Source organism: Prionailurus bengalensis, chromosome B2, assembly GCF_016509475.1.
Source record: "Prionailurus bengalensis isolate Pbe53 chromosome B2, Fcat_Pben_1.1_paternal_pri, whole genome shotgun sequence".
NCBI lineage: Eukaryota > Metazoa > Chordata > Mammalia > Carnivora > Felidae > Prionailurus > Prionailurus bengalensis.
This window is the reverse complement of record NC_057349.1, coordinates 16,754,872-16,777,758: the sequence shown is the minus strand read 5'-3', so window position 1 is coordinate 16,777,758 and position 22,887 is coordinate 16,754,872. Positions and strand designations below refer to the sequence as shown.

Sequence of the window (22,887 nt, the reverse complement as noted above, 5' to 3'; positions counted from 1 at the left end):
TCTATGGTTTGTTTATTTTTGGAAAATACTTGCTGCTATCTCTTCACTTATTTCTGCTACCCTATTTGTTCTTTTCCCCTTTTGTGATTCTTTTTTTTTTTAAATTTCTTTTAACATTTATTTATCATTGAGAGACAGAGAGGTAGGCACAGAGTGTGAGCAGGGGAGGGGACAGAGAGGGGGAGACACAGAATCCGAAGCAGGCTGCAGGTTCTGAGCTGTCAGCACAGAGCCTGACGTGGGGCTCGAACTCACAAACTGTGAGATCATGACCTGAGTCAAAGTTGGTCACCTAACCAACTGAGCCACCCAGGTGCCCCCCTTTTGTGATTCTAATTCTACATTAGACCATTTGACATTGTCCTATGGGTCTTGAATGCCCTATTCTTTTGTTTTGTTTCCATACTGTTTTTCTTTACTTTAAAAAAAAAAATTATTGTTTATTTACTTTGGAGAGACAGAGACAGAGTGTGAGTGGGGGAGGGGCAGAGAAAGAGGGAGACACAGAATCCAAAGCAGGTTCCAGGCTGTCAGCACACAGCCCGGCACGGGGCTCGAACCCACGAACCACGAGATCATGACCTGAGCTGAAGTCAGCAGTTTAACCGACTGAGCCACCCAGGCACCCCTACATTTTTAAGTTATTTTTTAGAGAGAGAGAGAGACCAAGAAAGTGAGCAAGCATGAGCAGTTCAGAGGAAGAGGAAGAGAGAATCTTAAGCAGTCTCCATGCTCAATGCAGAGCCCATCTCAGGCCTTGAGATCATGACCTGAGCCCAAATCAAGAGTCTGACTCTTAACTGACTGAGCCACCCAGGGACCCCTCCATGCTGTTTTTCTTCTTTGTGTGATTTTTTTTTTTTTTTTTTTTTTTGGTTAATCTGTAAGTTCACTGATTCCTTAGTTTTGTCAAATCTACTTATGAGTGTATAAACGGCTTTCTTTGTTTCTATTACTTTTTCTTTTATTTCTAACATTTTCATTTGACCATCTCACTGAGTTTAAATTCCCATGTTGTCAACTTTTTCCTCCGGCCCTTTTGACACGTTGATTATAGTCATTTTAAATCCCCTGTCTTGAGCATTCGGGCACCTATATCATCCCCGAGTCTGGTTCTCTTGACTATTTTGTCTCTTGACAGCGGGTCAGTCGTGCCTGTATTTTAACTTTCTATTGAGGTTCGGATATTGTGTGCATAACAGTAGTTACTGGGGTCATGAGCTTTTAATGTTTAGAAATGGGCACTGTTTTTCTTTTGTGAGGTCATCAGGAGGGGAATTGAGGCTGTCTGTTCAGGAGCTGGGCTGGGTTCAGATTTTGGTATTGTTGTGTTTGTCTTCCGTGTGCCACACTGGCCTCCAGGTATTCCAGTGACGATCTCCCATTTCCCTGTGAATGCAGAGGAGCCGGGGACCTGGATGGCTTTTCTCAGTTTGGTGCTCCATACTGAGCTAAGCCGCCTATATCCTTGTGGGAGTGGAAGTCTCTACCCCTTTGCCTCTCCTAGCGGTAGACCGCTGTTACTTCTTCCTCATTGCCGGGCTGGTAGTGGGGGTTGGTGAGGATTGCTCTCCTGTCCTGTTCCACCCTCAGTCTCAGACATGACCCTCTCCCATGGTAGCAGACCTCTCATTTTATCGGTATGGGATTCTGGTCCCGGGACAGTTTCCTACTTCCCCTGGGATAAAAGGTTTCTTCTTCTGCCCTTTCCCAGGCCACTGTGGCATTTACCTGTGCCCTGTGGGTGATGTGCCTGCTGTCCTTTTCCCAGCAGCTTAAAGTTGAAGGCTTTTGCTCCACATGAGAGAAGCTCTCGGGGCCTCGGGCTTTGTGTGTTTTCCACAGCTGCACCCCCTGCTTGGTGCCTCCCACGGAGGGTGCTCTCTCTGGTCCCCCACCCCGGCCCCTGTGTCAGCACCTGCTGGGGGCCCACGGGAAAGAGCCTGGGTGTGAGTATGGACTCCCCCGGGTCCGAGGCCGGGCGAATCCAGCCCATGCGCAGCCCTTCATAGTTTGCTGTAGTTTTAGATGATATTTTGCTTGTTTGCATGCCTTTCGTGTCCTCCACATCTTCCCTGCTTGACCCCAGGTGAGCCGTTTCCTGCATCCCTCCGTGGAGTTCAGGCTTTGGTTGCTCTGTGACCCCAACTGTGTGATGGGCTCAAAAGAAGTTAGGACTTTTGTGCTATCTCTGGCTGTTTTGTGCCATTGTGGTGGGAGCAGCATTCCTTTCAAGCGTCTACATCCAAAAGCAGACTCATCTAGCTTTATTTTTTAAAATCAGGAATGGATATTGAATTTTATTAAATAGCGTTCACCCTTATTGAAAATGGCCATGTGAATTTCTAAGTTATTCTTCCTGACATGATGCATCATACGAGTAGTTACCTCGTACTAAATTCATCCCTTATCTTCTCTCACTTGAGGAATTTTTTCATTAGCAAATCTTTCTTTGATACCTATTACGGACTGGGTTTAGACGGATGGATAATAAAGACGGAGTCTTACAGATTTGCACTGTAATCAGAAGGTAGACAAAAACAACATGTAAATAAATAAATAGGGCATTTAAAAAGTGTTGTTTTTTTTAAGTTTAATCATTTTGGGGAGACAGAGAGAGCCAGAGCATGAGCAGGGGAGGAACAGAGAGAGAGAAGGAGACACAGAATCCGAAGCAGGCTCCAGGCCCTGAACTGTCAGCGCAGAACCCGACGTGGGCTCGAGCTCACGGACCGCGAGATCGTGACCTGATTCCAAAGTGGGGCGCCCAAGCGACTGAGCCACCTAGGTGCCCCGATAAATAGGACATTTTAGATTGTGATCGTAGTTAGGAAGGAAATGAACAGGGCGGGTGGGCGGTGGGGGCAACTAGTTTAGGTGGGTGGACAGGACCAGCTGGTGATAGATGACACTGGTGTTAGGATCTAAAGGTCAGAAGGGATCCAGTCACTTAAAAGAGTTGAGAGCCGGGAGGGCTTTTCAGGAGCTGGCGAGTACAGATCCCCAAAGGTAGGAAGGAGATGGGCCCTGGTGGAAGATCAGAACTTCACCGACGTGGCCGAAGCAGTGAGGACGGGGGAAATGTTACGAAGGGAGGTCGCAGAGGTCATCAGAGCCAGATGGCCGTGCCATCTTCCAGCCGCGTTCCACGTTTGAATTACATGAGGAAGGGGAAGAACGTGGTGACGAACGTGGCTCCTGTTGCTCGTAGTTGTTCCCACGTCGATGCAGTAGCTTCCGGGTTACGGATACACCCCAGAGGCACTGTGGGTTCCAGGCTGCCGCGGTGAAGCGAGTATCTCAGTGAAGTGTGTCAAATGAGGTCTTTGGCTTCCCAGTGTGAATAAAAGTTATGTTTATACTATGCTGTAGTCTCTCAACTGTGCAATAGCATTATTCCTAAGCAAAAGTTAAAGACATAATTTTGAACATTTATTATTATTTTTTAATGTTTACTTTTGAGAGAGAGAGAGTGAGGAAGGGGCAAAGAGAGGGGGACAGAGGATCCGAAGTGGGCTCTGCAGTGACAGCAGCGAGCCCGACACGGGGCTCAAACTCCCGAACCGCGAGGCTGTGACCTGAGCCGAAGCCAGACGCTTAACCTCCTGAGTCACCCAGGTGCCCCTTCAAGATACAGTTTTTAAAAAGACTTTGTTGGGGGTGCCTGGGTGGCTCAGCCGGTTAAGTGTCCGACTTCGGCTCAGGTTATGATCTCCCGGTTCGTGGGTTCGAGCCCCACGTCAGGCCCTGTGCTGACAGCTTGGAGCCTGGATCCTGTTTCAGATTCTGTGTCTCCCTCTCTCTCTCTGCCCCTCCCCCGCTCATGCTCTGTCTCACTCTGTCTCTCAAAGATAAATGTAATAAAAGGAAATTTAAAAATAATAAAAAAATAAGACTTTGTTGCTAAGAAATGCCAGCCATCTTGTGAGTTTTCAGTGAGTGATGACCACCGATCACAGCTACCATAACAGATACAGTAATAACAAAAACGTTTGAAATATTGCAAGAATTACCAACCTGTGACGCAGAAACACTAAGTGGGCAGACGCTGCTGGATAAATGGCACTGATCGACTTGCTTGATGCAGGGTTGCCACAGACCTTCAATTTGTGGGGGAAAAAAAACAAAACAAAAGCACTCTCTGCGCAGTGCAGAGCACAATAAAGCAAGGTGTGCCTGTGTGCCTCTTGTGTCCTTGTTTATTTCACATTAGCTTATTCGTTACCTGGCTTACATTTTCAGTCTCTGAGTGCTGACTTTTCCTTCCTCTTCATAAGCACACTCAGCCCCACCCCCCCTTGTCCTAACAACACCTTCTCCTGTCCTTTTCTTCCCCGGATACCACCCCCCCCTTTTCTCAGTGCCTTCGCAGCCACTTCTCAGAAAGTGTTCCGTGCTTGCTGGCCTGCACTTCACCTTGCCCACGCTCCCACCTTCCCCTTCTGTGAACTGGTTTTTGCCATCACAGTGTCCTAATCCCAGTGGCCACCAAACCCAGCACCCTCTTGTTTATGCTTCTGGATCCAAATGGAGTATTTAAAAATACACTCTTGGCCACATCTTCCTTGGTAGTCTCCAAACCCTAGGGTGCCTGGGTGGCTCAATGTGTAAGACTCCTGATTTTGGCTCAGGTCATGATCTTACGGTTTATGGGTTTGAGCCCTGCATCGGGTGCTGCACTGACAGTGCAGAGCCTGCTTGGGATTCTGTCTCTTTCTGTCTGCCCCTCTCCCACTCATGTTCTAGCCCACCCCCCCCCCCCTCAAAAATAAACTTTTTTTTTTAAGTCTCTAACCTCTGACTTCCTGGACACCTTACTGTCACAAGTTTTGTTTTATCTTTTTTATTACCCAGTTTCTTTTCTAGTTCACCCTAAATCGAGGGATAACCCACTATGTCAGACTTTTCTCTGCTGATGTCACACTTTTCTCTTTACCGGGCATATTCTCTCTGCCTTATCATTGATGTACTTCTACAAAAAACAGCTCTCATCATGTACTTCCAGATCTATGCCTGTAGCCCAGACTTCTCTCTAGGGAAAGAAAAGAATATGCATCTATATTTAATAGATCGTAATTTTCGTATTGCTATGTAATCTTTGTAATTATTTTAAATGGATGTGTAATGTTCTGTTAAGTGCCTGTGCTGTAATTAGCCTAAGCATTTCTCTGTTGAAAATTTCTAGCCCTGGATTTGCAGCTACACTTTAGAATTCTCCACATGTATATTGAGTTTGAGCTTTGGTGGGATGGAAAGTGAATTGATTTTTTTCTTTTTTTTTTACCCCTCCCAAACTGGCTTGGGCCTCACGGATAAAGACAGGAACTGAGCAGAATCTTTGGCAAACCTTTTTTAGGCTTTCTTGCTTTGAATCAGCTGAGAGGCCCCTCTGTCAACTACCTGGATCCAAGGTAGCGTTTTAACTTTCACGTGAACTCCGGAAGGGCCTTCTGTGTGCTGTCCATGTCTCTGGTCTCTTTACTTTCTGTTTTCGTTTCTTTAATTGTTTTTTTTAAAGAGTGACAGAGCGCAAGTGGGGAAGGGCAGAGAGAGGGAAACACAAAATCTGAAGCAGCCTGCATACTTTGACCTGTTAGCACAGAGCCCGACACGGGGCTTGAACCCATGATCTGTGAGATTGTGACCTGAGCTGAAGTCAGACGCTTAACCGACTGAGCCACCCAGGCACTCCTGGTCTCTTTACTTTCTGATACAACATGCTCTGCATTGTTAGAGGACAAGTAGTCCTTGTGTCCCCAAGACCCAGAAGACCCTAAAGTTTTTCACACTGATGCGTCTCTGAGTAAATCCGGAAAAGTGATTCACCTTCCAGCAAGGCGGGCTTTTAAAGCCACTGTTGAGAGGCACCTGGGTGGCTCGGTCAGTTAAGCATTTGACTTCAGCTCAGGTCACGATGTGACGGTTCATGGGTTTGAGCCCCGCGTCGGGCTCTGTGCTGACGGCTCAGAGCCTGGAGCCTGCTTTGGATTCTGCGTCTCCCTCTCTGTCTGCCCCTCCCCCACTCACGCTCTGTCTCCCTCTAAGATAAATAAACATTAAAATAATTTTTTTTTTCTTTAAACACACCGTTGGGTTGTAGTTCCCGATACCTACTACCAGCCTCGGGAGTATTTTTTGCCGCATTTAACTGGCAACCCAGATGCTCTGTCTCAGGAAACGTGTTTGTTTTCATTCTGTTACTCTCTAAAGTAATCCTGGAAACCCGCGGATGGTGCCGTTTTACGCTCCTTGGTGCTCCTCTCCAAAAGCTAGAGGAGGCCTCACGTTCACTAGGCTTGTCCTTGGCACACGAGGTGCCAGTGCCTTCCTTTCAGAGAAGGTGGGAGCTTTAGCCCCTGTTTCTCTAACTGCGACCCTCTCCCCCGTCAAGTGGCCTTTGTGATCTTTCTGAGCTGTTCCAGCCGCCTCCCCAGTGGAGGAATGGCTTTCTGAGGAAGCCCTGCAGATCGAAGCTTCCGACAGGGTCACGCTGCCCGCTGTGGTCCCTCCCCTCAGTGTGACTGGTACTTGATAAATGAATTGCTCTTTGGGGTTCCGACCCGTTGATGCCTCAGAGCCTCTGCCTGGCCGCCGGCCCTTTCCAGGAGAACGCCTCCCCCCCCCCCCCCCCCCCCCCCCCCCCCCCCCCCCCCCCCCGCCCAGAACGCAGGGTTCAGCAATTGGTTGACTCCCATTCTGGGGCCTGTCCCACCCTTGCCCACTCTGACTGCACATCAGCACTGCGTAAGGAAAGCGGGTGGTATCTCATCGTTCACACAAACAGGGCACGCGCCCCAAGTGTTTCCAACCCCAGTGTCAGTAAAACCCCAGCAGCCCTGGAACCCTGTGATAGAAATACAAAGTGGCGCCCGTACGGCGAGCCGAAGGTAGGCCCACGCTGGCCAGTGGGGAGTGGGCATATCGAAAAGCCACCGTCCTTTATGCTGCCTTCTGCCACTTACCCTGTGGTCTCTCAGATCCTCTAGTTAGTTTTCCGTTCAGTACGCCCTAATACCAGATCGCCTTTAAAGTGAGCGCAGGCCCTGATGGGAACAGCAGCCCCTCCCAGCCCTCATCCCCACCCTATTTCTGCCTTGAGGCATTCTGGTCTGTGCATCCTCTTAACGCTGGCCTCTGGCAACTGTATACCCGGCATGGTAGATGCAGCCACAGCGTGTGACGATCATGCCCTTTCCTGTAGATAAGAGGGCAGGTGAAAGCAACTTCCGTGACTCTCTGGTGGATACACTGGAGATTGATCGGAATTAAAAAGTGTGCCGGGTGCTTCGTTCTCCAGGGCCCCAGGGTCGGCCATGCCCTCCTACTCCAGGCCTTGGTTCCCAGAAGGAGGCTTCTGTCTATGATTCGCAGCCCGAATCACTCTGTGCACGCCTGCCCCGATCTTGAGAACCAAGGTAACGGTCGGCAGTGAGGCACACAACTTGTTTCAGTCCCAGCTCTGGGATGATAGTGTGGTGCTCATCTCAGATGTGCCCGGTCCCCTCCCTGTGTTTGCATTCTCTCCGATCCCGTCCGCTGCCCTCTCCATTCACAACCACAATGACCACAAAGTCCTTGGATTTAGAGACTGATCCAACATGCAAAGTCATCCCCATCCAGCCACCCATGATGGAATGGGCTTTATCCCTTGAGCAAGGAGTGTGAACTCTGTTAAAGGAGACACGACAAAATCTTAGAGGTGTGACTGCAGCTCAGAACAAAAACGATTAGGATCACATTCTCCAGTGAACGCCATCCCCTTCCCCTCCCCCATGATCTCAGGCAGTCTTAGAAAAGCACACAGAACATGAAAAGACAGACTAAACGCTCAGCCTTAAAATATTCCCTCAGAAACAGAAGTGTGTTCTAAGCATTGAACTTAATAAGGTTATATTTTTTTTAATGTTTATTTATTTATTTTGAGAGAGAGGGGAGAGCGTGACGAGGGGAGGGACAGAGAGGGAGAGAGAGACTCCCAGGCAGGCTCTGCGCTGGTAGAGCACAGCCCGATGCTGGGCTCCAGCCCACGAACTGTGAGATCATGACCTGAGCCGAAATCAAGACTCAGACGCTTAACCAACAGAGCCACCCAGGTGCCCCAAGATCATGAACTTAAGCGACAACTCAAACATGGTATGAGACAATAAAATGAGATGAAACGGGAAATATGGAGCTAAGGGAACAAGATGAGAACGAAACAATCTTCGTCCAAAACAAATAAAGACATTTGAAACAGTAAGGAATTTAATAGCCTGAAAATTGAGTGACTGACATAGGGAGAAGCGTTAGATAGTTCTAGAGAAAGCGAAAGGCAAGAAAAACCCAAAAAGGTGGAAGCAATTTAAATCCTTGTAAAGATGGTGCAGCATAAAGATAATTAGTGTCCATAAAGGAGCCCATCCCAAAGAAAACATCGGCCAGAAGATAGATCTACTTGAAGATGCAAAAAAAAGAAAAGTTTTCTGGAAGAAACAAAACGCGTCTCCTCATGGAGAAGGACACTGTGTTCTAGGGGGAAAGGCTTAAAGTTTGTGTAGTAACAAACTCTGAACTGACTCGCAGTTAACAGATTTCAGAAGTAAAAGAATTTTGCAGACAGACAAACAGAAAAAAGGCAAGTCATGCCAAGGAGGGGAGGCCATCAGCCAGGCTGGCTCCAGGCTCCTGCCACAAAGCAAAAGAGGTTGCAACATTTTGAAAGAAAGAATTGATGCATTAGCACCAAGTAAGTGTTAAAATTCAGAGAGACCAAGAGTCAACAACTATGCAAATAGAATGTAAATGTTAGACACTGACAAAAGGGAGCTGAATCGTCTAAAATTGAAGCCTGCAGTTCAGAATATCTATTTAAAATACGGTTGTCCAAATTCTTAACTTCAGAAGAATTTTTAGGAAAGTGGTGTCTCCATAAAGAAATACAGATTTAAGGGCGGTTTTTCCTTTATTTTCACTCAGCTTCATTTTAAGTACAAAGTTAAATTTTACCCTTTCTGTTTAAAACATACATAGGATGGCTTATAGAATCCCTTTAAAACTTAATATGGTATTTCCGGGTGTTTCTGCTCGTGGGTTGAATTTTTGCTTTTTTTTTTTTTTTTTTTGAAGTGTAAGACATTTAATTTTTTTTTTTTTTTACAAATAACTATCTAAACATAAAAGCTTATTCCAAAAACCACATAAAACATAACAAAATAAGCCTATCTACCCAACGAAGCCACTGGTTCCGTAGGTTCTGGAAGGGGCTTGACATGGGTGTGTGTGTGTGTGTGTGTGTGTGTGTGTGTGTGTGTGTGTATACACATACATACAGTCTTTTTTAACGTTTATTTTTGAAAGAGAGGGAGAGCAGAGGAGGGGTAGAGAGAGAGAATCCCAAGCAGGGATTCTGACATGGGGATCCACCCCAGAACCATGAGATCATGACCTGAGCTGAAATGGAATCAGAGGCTTAACCGACTAAGCCACCCAGGCGCCCCCCTCTGTGTCTTTATATGTATTTTGACAGCCTGGTGGCTTTCACCTTTCCTACAACCCACTCCAAGCCTTTTGGAAGTGACTGGGGAAGCTACTCATCCTAGATGATGCTTCGCATTTTTCATGGTGTCCATTAGCCCGGTAGGCACAACATAGGACATTCAGTTTATTGCATTTATCTTGAAAAGGGAAAAACAGTGGGAAACATTCTGTAAATGAGTAGATCGAAACATAAAAAAGATTGGCTCAACATCATTTCGTATCAACAAACCTGATACTTGTTTTTCTGTTTTTCTTAGCTCAAGCATTTTAGTCATGAGGGACCCTTCCCTTTTTAAATTTTTGCTCTTCTGATTATGGTGGATAAACGTATCATTAGCGTGTTAGTCCTGTGTTCTTTCATTAACTTAATCTATCACAGCACATAAACCGATCATCACAAGAGGACTAGGGTATTTTTTTTTATTTTATGTAAATTTTTTATCTCCAGTGGTTATTATGGCATAGGCATTTGGTCTGATATGAATTTCAAATACGTCCGTTGCAACGTCTATTTGAAAATAACCAGGAATTTGAGTATTTGACTTTTCTACAAATAAATAAGAGGAGCTTGAATGAGTTTTTGTCTCTGTGCCCAAGAATCCAACAAATGGAAACAAATGAAATTATGGCAGGTATTTACTGCTCACAAACGTCGTAGTTGCCAGAGGTTGTGGGGGGCTGAGGCCAGTTAAACACGGATTTCCTTCCAACACAGCCAGAAATGAAGGTAGCTTCCTGTCTTGTCTCCCACAGTTAGCTCTACCTACCTGTCCACCTGCCTTCCATCTACCTGTCATCAATGACAAAGAAACCTAGCCATTGGATGTTTTGTTCTGTTAAAATGGGGATTTTTTTTTTAAACTAAGGGCCATTACAACATTATGACTTTTTATTTTATTTTTTTTTCAACGTTTTTTATTTATTTTTGGGACAGAGAGAGACAGAGCATGAACGGGGGAGGGGCAGAGAGAGAGGGAGACACAGAATCGGAAGCAGGCTCCAGGCTCTGAGCCATCAGCCCAGAGCCCGATGCGGGGCTCGAACTCACAGACCGCGAGATCGTGACCTGGCTGAAGTCGGACGCTTAACCGACTGCGCCACCCAGGCGCCCCAACATTATGACTTTTTAAATTGTGTTGGTGGAGAACCACAAATAAGGGAGATGTTTTTACTTTCATAGTTTTTGTTCACTGATATAATTACTGCAATAGTAGTTCTTTATGATTCTGCCAACCTTAATATCTCATAAGCATCTGAGATATGTTTGCTCCAAAAATTATTGTATACTAGCTTTTTTTTTTTCCTCACAAAAATGGCACTATTGCCTATTTTGGAATCCTCTTTAAAACTTGCTGAGAAGTTTTCTCGAGAAGGTACTAAATGTGGGGCGCCTCGGTGGCTCAGTCTGTTGAGCATCCAACTCTTGATTTCAGCTCAGATCATGATCCCAGCGTTGCAGAATCGAGCCCTGCATTGGGCTCCGTGCTAAGCGTGGAGCCTGCTTGGGATTCTCTCCCTCTCCCTCCTCCCCTCCCTTGCTCACTCTGCCTCTCTGTCTAATAAAAAATAAATAAAAATAAAAGATACTAAATTGTGACAGGACCGTCAAATACCCCGCATTAAAAGGTTGAGTTTTCTTCTTTGTGCAGCAGGTGTCTCAGACTGTTGTATACACTGAGTCCTCAGCTGTCACTGTGAAGAGGGAGAATAACATAGTTTTGAAAGATCAGGTTCTAGGACGCTGCTGAGCTGGGGGTCCAGGGAGGAACAAAGCATTCCGGAAATGGACACTAAGGTCTCTGCACGATTGTTCCAATAGCTTTTGATTGCCACCATTCTTACAAATGCCAAGATATCAAAATACAGTTTTATCCACAGTGCGCTTTCCTTAAACCACCTTCTTTAGTTGTCGTAACGCCCTCGGGATTGTAATCCTCATTTAAAAAAATATATATACGCGTGGTTGGCATGTCTACCGTCTTACCAATTGACTTTTTAACTTTTTCTTTTTTTTTTTTTTTAACAGAAATCTTAGAGGCTGGTATTAAAGCAACTTCAGAATCACTTAAAGGTGTGAAACGAAAAAAGATTGTAGCTGAGAACCACCTGAAAAAAATACCAAAATCCCCCCTGAGGAGTCCCCTTCAGGCAAAACATAAACAAAATACAGACGAGCCTGCTTTTGCTGTTCTTCAGAGCGCGCCGGAGTCTCACAAGAAGCAGAATCCTAGCCCGGTGAAAAATGGGAAGCAGTTTGCCAAACACAATGGAGAAACACCTGGGGTAGTCGCGGAGGCCTCCAAATCCGAAGATTCTGTGTCCCCAAAGAAGCCCGTGTTTCTGCAGCACCCATCTGAACTGCGCCGATGGGGATCGGCAGGCTCTGACCCCAGCAGGTCGGGCTTCCCGGATGCAAAATGTGACTCTCGATCTTTGTCGAGTAAAACCAGGACTGACCGCAGTGAATGTATCTCCTCCACTCGTAGTCCCGCTTCCTCTTACACAAACACCGCATTTGATGTCTTACTGAAGGCAATGGAGCCAGAGCTGAGCACCTTGTCGCAAAAGGGCTCATCTTGTGCAGTTAAGGTAGAAAAACTGAGACCAAATAAAACTGTACAACCCCCTTCTCAGTTAAACAGCAGCTCACCGGACGCCCCAACTCAGACTTCCCAAGAATCTGTTTCTGAGTCGCAGCCTTCTCCTTGTCCCTCGTACACAGTGCACGTGTCTGCAACTCAGAAGAGTGAGCCAGCCACAGTTCAGTCAGTGTCTCACCCGTGTAACCAACACGAACACTTCGTTTCTCAGCCTCACCAACAAAATCAGCCGCTTCCAGCACGTTCAGGTTTCCCAAGGTCCCTGGTGAATCTGCAAAATCAAGAGAATGCCAAACTTGAACAGGTTTATCATATGGCAGCGACATCATCTGTGGGTCTGACTCCGCCTTCCAGTAGAACTCAGGTTACTCCTCAAAACCAGCAAATGGATTCTGCTTCACCGATGTCCGTGAGTCCAGCCCATTCGGCACCGTCAGCCCCCACGCCAATTTATAATTCAGCTCCTGTCGCCTCTGTCGTTAACCACAGTGTGGAGCAAATGTGCAATCTTCTTCTGAAAGATCAGAAGCCAAAAAAACAAGGAAAATACATTTGTGAGTATTGCAATAGAGCTTGTGCAAAGCCTAGCGTGCTTTTGAAGCACATCCGCTCCCATACTGGAGAGCGACCCTATCCCTGTGTGACCTGTGGATTTTCATTTAAGACTAAAAGCAATCTGTACAAGCACAAAAAATCCCATGCACATACTATCAAACTGGGTCTTGTCTTGCAACCAGATGCTGGTGGTTTGTTCTTGTCACAGGAGTCCCCCAAAGCACTTAGCATCCAATCAGACGTAGAAGACAGTGGGGAGAGCGATGAGGAGGGGGCTGCTGAGGAAAGACAGAACGACCCGGTCTCCATGGACCCACAGCCTGTGCAGATAATGAAAATGATGTCCCATTCTGAAGCGTTACCAAAATCAGGTTCCATTCCAAGCAATCCAGACCATGTGGTAGGTGACTTTCCACTACAGGACAAATCTTCAGAATCACAGGCTGTGCCAGAGTTACCAAAAGTCGTGGTCCACCCTGTCGGTGTGTCCCCTCTAAGAGTCGACAGCCCAAAGCTCCCGGATTCCAAGCCTGAACTGTCTAGTGCACAGACACCGAAGGACCTTCAGGGAACCAATGTCCTGTCCCACTCAGCCTGGACATCTTCCCTCGAGACTGACGAGAAGTCCCGTCAGAAAGGGGACGGGAGTCAGCCAGAAGGGAAACAGGAATCTCACGTGGGGACAGGACATGCCCAGCTGCAAAGGCAGCAGGCTACCGATTGCTCCCAAGAGCAGCAAGGAAAACTTCTGAGTCCTCGGAGTTTAGGAAGTACGGATTCTGGGTACTTTTCACGTTCGGAAAGTGCCGACCAGACCGCGAGTCCGCCGACTCCCTTTGCCAAAACGTTGCCCACCACGGACCAAGACTTAAGTAAGAATAATGGGCCCTCTGCACCTCGGATCAGTACACCAGCACCTTCTGCTCTGTCAACAAGTGAAAAAGCATTGCTCCTACCGGGTCAGATGCGCCCACCCTTGGCGACAAAAACACTTGAGGAGCGGATATCAAAGCTGATCTCAGACAACGAAGCCTTGGTTGACGATAAGCAGCTGGATAGCGTAAAGCCACGGAGAACCTCTCTCTCGAGGCGAGGAAGTATCGACTCTCCCAAGTCATACATATTTAAAGATTCTTTCCAATTCGATTTGAAACCAATGGGACGGAGAACAAGCTCCAGCTCGGATATACCAAAGTCCCCTTTCACCCCTACCGAGAAATCGAAGCAAGTCTTCCTTCTGTCTGTACCTTCCCTTGACTGCTTGCCCATTACGAGAAGTAACTCCATGCCTACCACAGGTTATTCAGCAGTACCTGCGAGCGTCATCCCGCCCCCTCACCCCCTGAGAGGAAGTCAGTCATTTGATGACAAAATCGGCGCTTTCTACGATGACGTCTTTGTGTCAGGCCCTAACACTGCCGTGCCCCAGAGTGCACATCCGCGGACCCTTGTCAGACAGTCAGCAGTAGAAGACTCTTCAGCAAATGAAAACCACCTTCTCGGTGCTGGACAGTCCCTGGATGAGAGCTATCCAGGATGCGGTGCGGCCAGTGACACTGGGCCGGCCAGGGGCAAGTCCTTGGCCCCAGGCTCACATTTGGAGAAAAAGAAATCCCATCAAGGGCGAGGGACAATGTTTGAGTGTGAAACCTGCAGAAACAGGTATAGAAAACTGGAGAATTTTGAAAACCATAAGAAATTTTACTGTTCAGAGTTACATGGACCAAAAACAAAGGTGGCCGTGAGGGAACCTGAACACAGCTCCGTGCCTGCTGGTAGTACACAGCCTCAGATTCTGCACTACCGAGTTGCAGGCCCTGCAGGGGTGTGGGAGCAGACACCTCAGATCAGAAAACGGAGGAAGATGAAGAGTGTTGGAGATGACGATGAACTGCAGCAAAATGAAAGGGGGGCGTCCCCGAAAAGCTCCGAAGGCCTCCAGTTCCAGAATTCTCTGGGCCCTGCTTCCACTTTGTCTAAGCATAACGTTGCAATAACAAGTGACCAGCACAGAAAGATACAGCTGCAGGCCTCCCAAATCCAGCTGGCGGCCAGAGGTCCCGACCAGACCATGGATCCCAAGCTGTCTACCATCATGGAGCAACACATAAGTTCAGCTGCCCAGGACAAGACGGAGCCGAAGAGGCACGGAACTGGAATCTCCGTCATTCAGCATACCAACTCGCTGAGCAGACCCAATTCATTCGACAAGCTTGAGTCTTTTGAAAGAGGTTCCCCAGTCTCCTTCCAGGAGCTGAACAGGACAGTGAAGCCCGGGTCTTTGAAAGTGATGGGAATTTCCCCAGAAGAAGGGCGCCCTCCCCAGAACACGTCTCACCCTCACCAGCCTGCGCTGCCATCAGATGCTCTGAGAGCAGAACTTCAGGACTGTCCCAGGAAGAGTCCAAGTGAACGACATGTGTTGGGACAGCCCTCCCGACTCGTTCGGCAGCACAACATCCAAGTCCCAGAAATTCTGGTCACCGAAGAGCCAGATCGGGACCTCGAAGCCCAAGGCTATGATCAGGAAAAGTCAGAGAAGTTCAGTTGGCCTCAGCGTAGTGAAACCTTGTCAAAGTTGCCAACCGAGAAGCTGCCACCCAAAAAGAAGAGGCTCCGTCTTGCCGAGATGGAGCACTCGTCCACAGAATCGAGTTTCGACTCCACTCTGTCCAGGAGCCTAAGTAGGGAGAGTAGTTTATCTCACACTTCGAGTTTCTCAGCTTCATTGGACGTTGAGGAGGTTTCTAAAACAGAGGCTTCCCCCAAAATGGATTTTCTAAACAGAGCAGAGTTTCTCATGATTCCAGCTGGCTCGAATACACTGAACGTTCCTGGAACTCACCGAGAAATGAGGCGCACCGCTTCAGAACACATTAGCTGCGTGCAAACGTCGATGGAGGTCTCCGATTTCAGAAGTAAATCGTTTGACTGTGGAAGCATAACTCCACCCCAGACAACAGCACCTGTTGAATCGCAGCCCCTGACGTCTCCTTCGGGCATGGGGGTCACCGGGCACGTGCCTCTCTTAGAAAGAAGGAGGGGCCCACTGATGCGGCAGATATCTTTAAACCTAGCCCCAGATAGTCGTGTGTCTCCCGGGAACCCACCATCTTTCCAAACAATCGCTCTTGCGAGCGTGAACACAGCACCGTTTCCGGGCCCTCAGCTCACGAATGCATCTTTAGCCGAGTTTCCTGCGAACGCTCTGCACTCCCAGACTCAAGTTAAGGATCAGCGAACAGAAACCTCCAGTTCCAGCTCTACTAACATCTTCCCCGTTCAACAGCTTTTCGGTATCAACGTGTTAAGTCCAGTCCACACCCCCCACAGCCACCCAAACACACAGACGTCTCTGCAAGTGTCTATGCAGAGTGTTCAGCCGGATGCAAATCCCAGTTTATGTGTAGCTTCTAAAAGTAAAGGTTGCTTTGCTCCCAAGTACCAACTTCATTGTCAGGTTTTCACTTCAAGCCAGTCTTGCACTTCCAATCCTGTGCTTTCTTTGCCAAAGCAGGTTCTCTCGGATCCAGTTGGGGCTGCTGACCATCGCGGGACATCGTTAGCATTACCAACCAAATTGATAGATGCCATGTCCGGTTCTTGTGTTGCACCACCACTGAAGCTAGGGGGGCAGGCGCAGAATGTGCCGACGTCGTTTGCATTGCCCGTGCATCTGCAGAGTAACGTTCCAGCATACTGTTTTGCCACAGTCACTCCTCTGCCACAAATCCTGGTGACCCAAGACCTGTCCAACCAGCCAATTTGCCAGGCTAATTGTAGCATGGTGCCAATCAGCGAGGAACAAAATTCTGTGCCAAAATTGCAGACAGATCACCAGAATGCTTTGTCAAACCCAGAGGCAGAACCTGTCTGTGAAAATGTTTTTTCAGAGATGGGTCAGACTCTCCCTCCATCAGAACCTTTGCCCGTAACCCAGAAAACGTCTGTTGGTAGGCTTTCCCCCCAGCAAGAATCTTCAGCTTCAAGTAAAAGGATGCTTTCCCCAGCAAACAGTTTAGACATTGCCATGGAAAAGCACCAGAAGCGTGCTAAAGATGAGAATGGGGCTATTTGTACAACAGAGATCAGACCCTTTGAACCAGGGAGTTCAAGACCTAGTGAAGTTAATAAACAGAAGAAACCTATTTTAGTGAGGCAGGTTTGTACTACGGAGCCTCTTGATGGTGTGCTGTCGGAACAGGATGTTTTTTCTCAACCTGAAATTAGTAGCGAGGCTGTTAGTTTGACAGATGTCCTACCAGCTGATGATTTGTCATCCGAACACTCTAAGTCTGTAGTTACAGAACCTATAATCGAACTACAGGAGTTTGAAAACATCAAGTCCTCCACGTCGCTCACTCTTACAGTGAGAAATTCACCTGCCCCTGCAGAAGACATTCACCTTTCTCCTTTGGAACGTGTAGACAGTAACCAAGAAAGGAAGTCTCCAGGGGTTAAAACTCAACGTGACAAAGAGAGCATCCAAGACCAAAGTCAAGCCACACTTTTAGTGTCTGATGCGGGAGGTGCACAGCAGCTGCCTTTCCCCAGCCTGAAGACCTCAACCAACTTTACATGGTGTTACCTATTAAAGCAGAAGGCATTGCATTTGCCTCAGAATGACCAGAAAACTTCAGCCTATACTGATTGGACAGTTAGTGCCAGTAATCCAAACCCACTTGGTTTGCCTACAAAAGTTGCCCTTTCTCTCCTTAATTCAAAACAGAAGACTGGAAAATCACTATATTGTCAAGCAATAACTACCCATTCCAAATCAGATTTATTGGTCTATTCAAGCAAGTGGAAAAGCAACTTAAGCAAGGTACTTGACATATCATTTATCTTCACAAATAGTTTGTGCGATGTCTTGATGCCTTTAAATGTTTTAACTGGAAAGTGTATCTTAATTTTGAATGACAAATTATGCTGTGTAAGTATAAAGTCACCCAGACGAAAGGATGAGAAGTTTACCCCGCAAGTTAGACTGATAAGGGTTACATGGAATCCTTCGGTGATTCTGTCTTGAGATATTTTGGAAAAAACTTGCCCTGAGCTGTCCTTACGTAATGGTACATACAGATCATCACGGTTTAACTTTCATCTTTCTCTTGTATTAAGTGAAAAGAGATTATGTTTGTGTTTTGTCCCTGCTGGTGCAGGGGAATAGAGGTGTGAGTAATCAAAGACTGTTACATTTCATTTCAAAATATAAGCAGAGACATTCATACTTGTCTTTCTACACCTGACTAGCCTCCCCTGGCCATGCTAGTCCCAACTCCCACCTAGTGTTAGAATCATCTTAGTGCCAGAGAGAAGACTCACAGAATAGCTGACTTATACACTTGATATAATTAAGTTGATTTGGTCAAGATGTATAGAATAGGGTCATAAAACTGTAATTTGGAGTTATTTGTGTAATCAGTCTTACTAGAGTTGTTGGCCTTATAAAATGGGAAAAATCATTTAAGTGAGAATAAATAGGTAAGGGGATCATGGTGGACTCCTGACATTAAGAATTATAGATTAAGTCCGTGACCTCTACAGGTTCATGAGCATACAATATAGGTTCATAGACATGATATGTGTGTCTATATGTACATATGTATGTATATATATATATATACACATATATATGTGTATATATATACATATATATACATACATGAATATAGACACATATACATACATGCACATATATATACATACATATACATACATATATATATAAACAAACACATACACACATACTTACCAAGAAGGAAGTCTCTAAATTTGCCGGTAGGTTAAAGAGGTATGGATACAGGGACGAAATTCCCAAAGTGGTGATATTTTAGCTGAGTCTTAAAAAAAAATGTAGGGATTTTTGTTTCAGGTAAAAAGAATGAGAAATTTTAATAGTCTGCTGACATGACATGGACATGATAAAGAACTTAGTTCATTTTAAAGAATCCTGAGGAGTCTGCCATGGGTGGCTAGAAGGTGTAAGTTTGAAACACTGACATGCTTCCAAGTTGGAAATATAGGTAAAAAACAAAAAAATATGCACACTGGTGGAGAGCCATTGATAATGTTTTCGACAAAGGAGGGTGCAGGCAACCATTCAGAATTTAATTTTTAAATGACCCGGCTTTACTCCAGACCTACTAAAATCAGAATCTTGGAAGATGAGACCTGATCATGAGAATTTAGACAGAGCTTCTGGAATATTCCCAAAGCGCCTCTGGAAAAGTGGTTCTCCTTCAGCATCAAGTGCCTTGGTAGAAATGCCTCTGGAAATGTGTACTTAGATTTGGAGCTAGGCGAGGACTCCTGGTGGAAGGTGTCGGGATTCCTTGGTGCATGGGGGTAGTTAGTGAGCTTGCTCAGAGCGGGAGGAAGGACAGAAGATCTCAGAATGGATTTGGGATTCACCACTACTTAAAGGGTTGAATGGATGAAGAAAGTCCATACGGGAAACTGAGAGAGGTTGTTCATCAAGGAAAGAGGAGGACCAGGAGAAAGCGGTATCACATAGATCAAGGAGGAAATTTCATGGAAAGATACTCAGACAGAGAGGTCAAATAAAGGTCACATAAAGATGGAGACTGACGTGGTTCCTGGACCGAGCGGTCCCAATATCGCTGGAGTGTTGGGGACATGGGCAGGTGGCTGTGGAGGCCTGGGTACTGGGTTGACTCACAACCCAGATGTTAATGTACTTATAATGGAGAATGGAAAAGAAAGGTGCTGAAATGGAAGGGTCTCTAAGAGAAGCAAGGTGTCAACAACATAAACTGCACAGGTGGCCAAGCACATAAAGACTAAGGAAGGGATAAGGATTTGGGCATTTGGCTCGTTGGTAATTGGTGAACAGAAGCCAGATTCGATGGTAGGAAAGTGAGGCAAAGAGAAATGGGAATTTGGTGTTGAAAAGAAGGTAAAAAGCAGGATTAGCGTTAACGGTATAAAGTCAAGGGGTAGTGTGCGTATGCATTCCAGATTGTGGGGACACCTGGTGTGTTTGCTAGGACAAGAGGAGACCGATGCCTTCCTGTCTGCTAGGGTCAGTGTCATTACCTCCTCGCACTGCCTTCCTGCGCTCCCCAGGGGGCACCTTCTGAGGCTGCGCGGGCCCTCTGACCATGGCGCACACTCTCTCATTTGCTAGAATCAGGTCATCTCAGTGCAGAGCCATCTGCTTGGGGTTGTGGTTTTTAAGGGTTTGGGACAAAGAGGCCCCTTGATCAGAAAAGTTGTGCCTCACTTTGGATTTGGCCAGAGGACTGGAGTTTGAGCCTTTGCTGTTAAGCTTGACCTTGGACAAGTGACTTCACCCAGAGAGTGTCCTTCCACACTGGATCCTGTGCTGCTGGCACCGCAGGATATGTGAGAATGGTAGGGACTGAGGAGGGGGACGCTTGTGAAATCCTAAGGTGGTGTCACGGTAGTGTTTCCAGAGGAGAAGCACCCAACGCTCGCCATGTTGATGTGTGTTACTGTTTTCCAGACACTTAATTATTATCAGTCCACAGCCTGACTTCTGACCTGCCTGTATGTCACAGTTATCGGTATTCAGGAACTTTTGAGAAGATACAGCAGGGAAACATAATTATGGTTTAAAATGATAGGAGAAGGGGAGAATGTTGGCAAACGGACTTTTGCTTGAACAGAAGTGCACAGTTACAGTCCACCGACGTCGCAGGGAATTGGTCACGTTCTTCGGAGTATGAGACATTATTATACCAAACGGGGTAACTGGCGGCTTTCCCATCTCGGAAGAATAAAGCTCGTTTCAGAAATACAGTGTAGTGTGAGTGATTGGTCAGGAGACTGTGGTGGGATCTTAAAACAACATAGGATTTATCAGTTCGCAGTGGTGCAGACAGATAGGTTAAAGATAGGGGAGGGGAGAGAGCAAATGACCTTTAAACATGTTATTTCCTTGAAATGCATTCCATTAAGTTAACAACGCGTACGGTACTCTGCCATGTTTTAATTTCCAAGTGAAACGTTAGCATGTTTGTGTTTTCAGTTTTATTAAATTAGTTTCTCTTTTTTTTTTTTCCTTTCAGAGAGCATTAGGTAATCAAAAGTCCACAGTAGTTGAATTCAGCAATAAAGATGCCTCTGAAATTAACAGTGAGCAAGATAAAGAAAATTCCTTAATCAAAAGTGAACCAAGAAGAATTAAAATATTTGATGGAGGGCAAGTACAAATTTTACTTTCTAAATGTACATTTAAACTTACTTTTTAAATGTACATTTGCTTTCATGTGAATGAAGACTTAACCAGTGCCAATTTTATATAAATGTTACAAGGTTTCTCAGCTTATTAACAGAATCTTCATGGCAAAATATATGTTAGATGTCATGTTAAATAAATCCATTTTGATCAAGAAAATATTTAGGAAACATCATAGGTCCTAGGAGGCAGCTAAGAACTATTTTCAGAGTAAACTCTGGGTTTCACGTTGATTTACAATAAGGAGCTCCGTGGGAAATCTGCTCGAAGAGAGACAAATTCACTGCCTATTGGATGTCGCTGTGTTTTCGGTTATGAGAAAAACACATTGTAAAAGCTGATTGTAGCTCTAGTGAAGCCAAGAGAAATTTCAGTACTTTTAGAGTTGCTGTAATTGAATTTAATAATAAAGAAAACTTTGGAGCCAGTGGCTGAGAAAGAGGGAGTTCTGTTCTAAAATTAAACCTGGTATCCAGTAAGGTGGTTTGACCAGAATTGGCTATTTGCATATTAAATGTTGATGCGAAAAGCTGGAATATTGTTACTTACCTGTGCATAAAATTTGTATCGAATGAGTGTAAAAATTGTGACTTCTTGTATTTTGTAAGCTGAATTCTAATCATCGATATTTTCTCAAAGACCTAGTATCCAATCTCCCTATTTTTTGTCTTTAAATTAGATATAAATCAAATGAAGAGTATGTATATGTCCGAGGCAGGGGAAGAGGAAAGTACATTTGTGAAGAATGTGGAATACGTTGTAAGAAACCTAGTATGTTAAAGAAACACATACGGACCCATACAGATGTCCGCCCCTACCACTGCACTTACTGTAACTTCTCCTTTAAGACGAAAGGTATGAAATGGCATTGTTCGGTGGTCCTTTTGATATGCATTGAGTTAGTAGAGCCAAGATCCACCTTGACGCTCTGTGACCAAGGAGGCAGTAGCTTGAATAGACTGATAGAAATAACATCTTGTCAACACGGTAGCCTTGTCTCTTTATATGTCTCTAGACCTCTCAGGGAAAGGAAGAAAAAGGTTTTCTTTTAATTATATACTTTCACAATATAGATAATAAATATAACATTTTAAAAGGAGCAACTACCCTTTTTTATTTCCCTCCCCAGATTAGAGTTGCATAACATGATGACTAATACATTTCAAAAATACTTTGGAGCTGAAGAAGAAAAAGAAATTTTCATGATGATAAGGAAACTCCTTTCTGTGCTACAGGATTGAAGTGAAAGTTTAAATAATAACTATAGTAAACTTACAATGACTGCGTTCATGTCTTATTATCTAATTTTAGGCATGAAAGGCCCTTTTTTTTCCATGATGCTTTTTGTTTTTTACCCAAATTCTATTGAATTTCAGCTTCAGAAAACTTCTGTTGTCCTATTTAATGTGCATAGAACTCAGAACTAGTCATTAAAATTATATTTAGTACTCTTTCTGTATGCTTTATATGTTTTTATTTAAATTGCAAGTCTTTATTATAGTTAAGGTAATTTTACCCTCTCCAGATTCCCTGCTACATATAACGAGAACACTACTTAAAAAATAATGCCCACTTTCCATTAGGCTCCTTGCTCGCGAATCATTACATAAAAATTTGTTACTTGAGACTTCAATTTCCTACCTACCTTTTAAAAATAAGAACCTCTCTCAAAGAAAACAATGTCATCCTAAAATTCTCTGTCTGAAAGTGTGATATCTGTGAAAAATATTTAATTGACGATTTTTTTACAGAAACTTTATTTTTATTCCCTTTGAGTGAACATTCACTTTTTTCTGATTATATTGGCTGCCTTCAGGGTTTTTGTTTTAGAGATTGATCAACTCGTCAGCAAAATTTACTACGTTATTTGGCTAGAATTTTTTGGCGTTTAAGGAGAGTTATGATACATAGCAACTAAACATTCACATTAGCTCTCCTTAGATGCCGGGAGTACCCGAAGCAAGAATAATAGAAATAACAACAACAGAATTG

General features: G+C 45.2%; 1 protein-coding gene across 5 annotated transcripts in view; it reads left to right on the top strand.

The window, feature by feature from the left end:
* HIVEP1 (HIVEP zinc finger 1) overlaps positions 1-22,887 on the top strand; it is a 149,361-nt gene that overhangs the window by 98,135 nt on the left and 28,339 nt on the right. For all 5 annotated transcript variants that reach the window (XM_043590823.1, XM_043590819.1, XM_043590821.1 and 2 more), the window contains exons 4-6: positions 11,543-17,496; positions 20,726-20,859; positions 21,575-21,750. In XM_043590823.1, the coding sequence (XP_043446758.1) occupies positions 11,543-17,496; positions 20,726-20,859; positions 21,575-21,750 (6,264 nt within the window). The remainder of the gene's footprint in view (positions 1-11,542; positions 17,497-20,725; positions 20,860-21,574; positions 21,751-22,887) is intronic.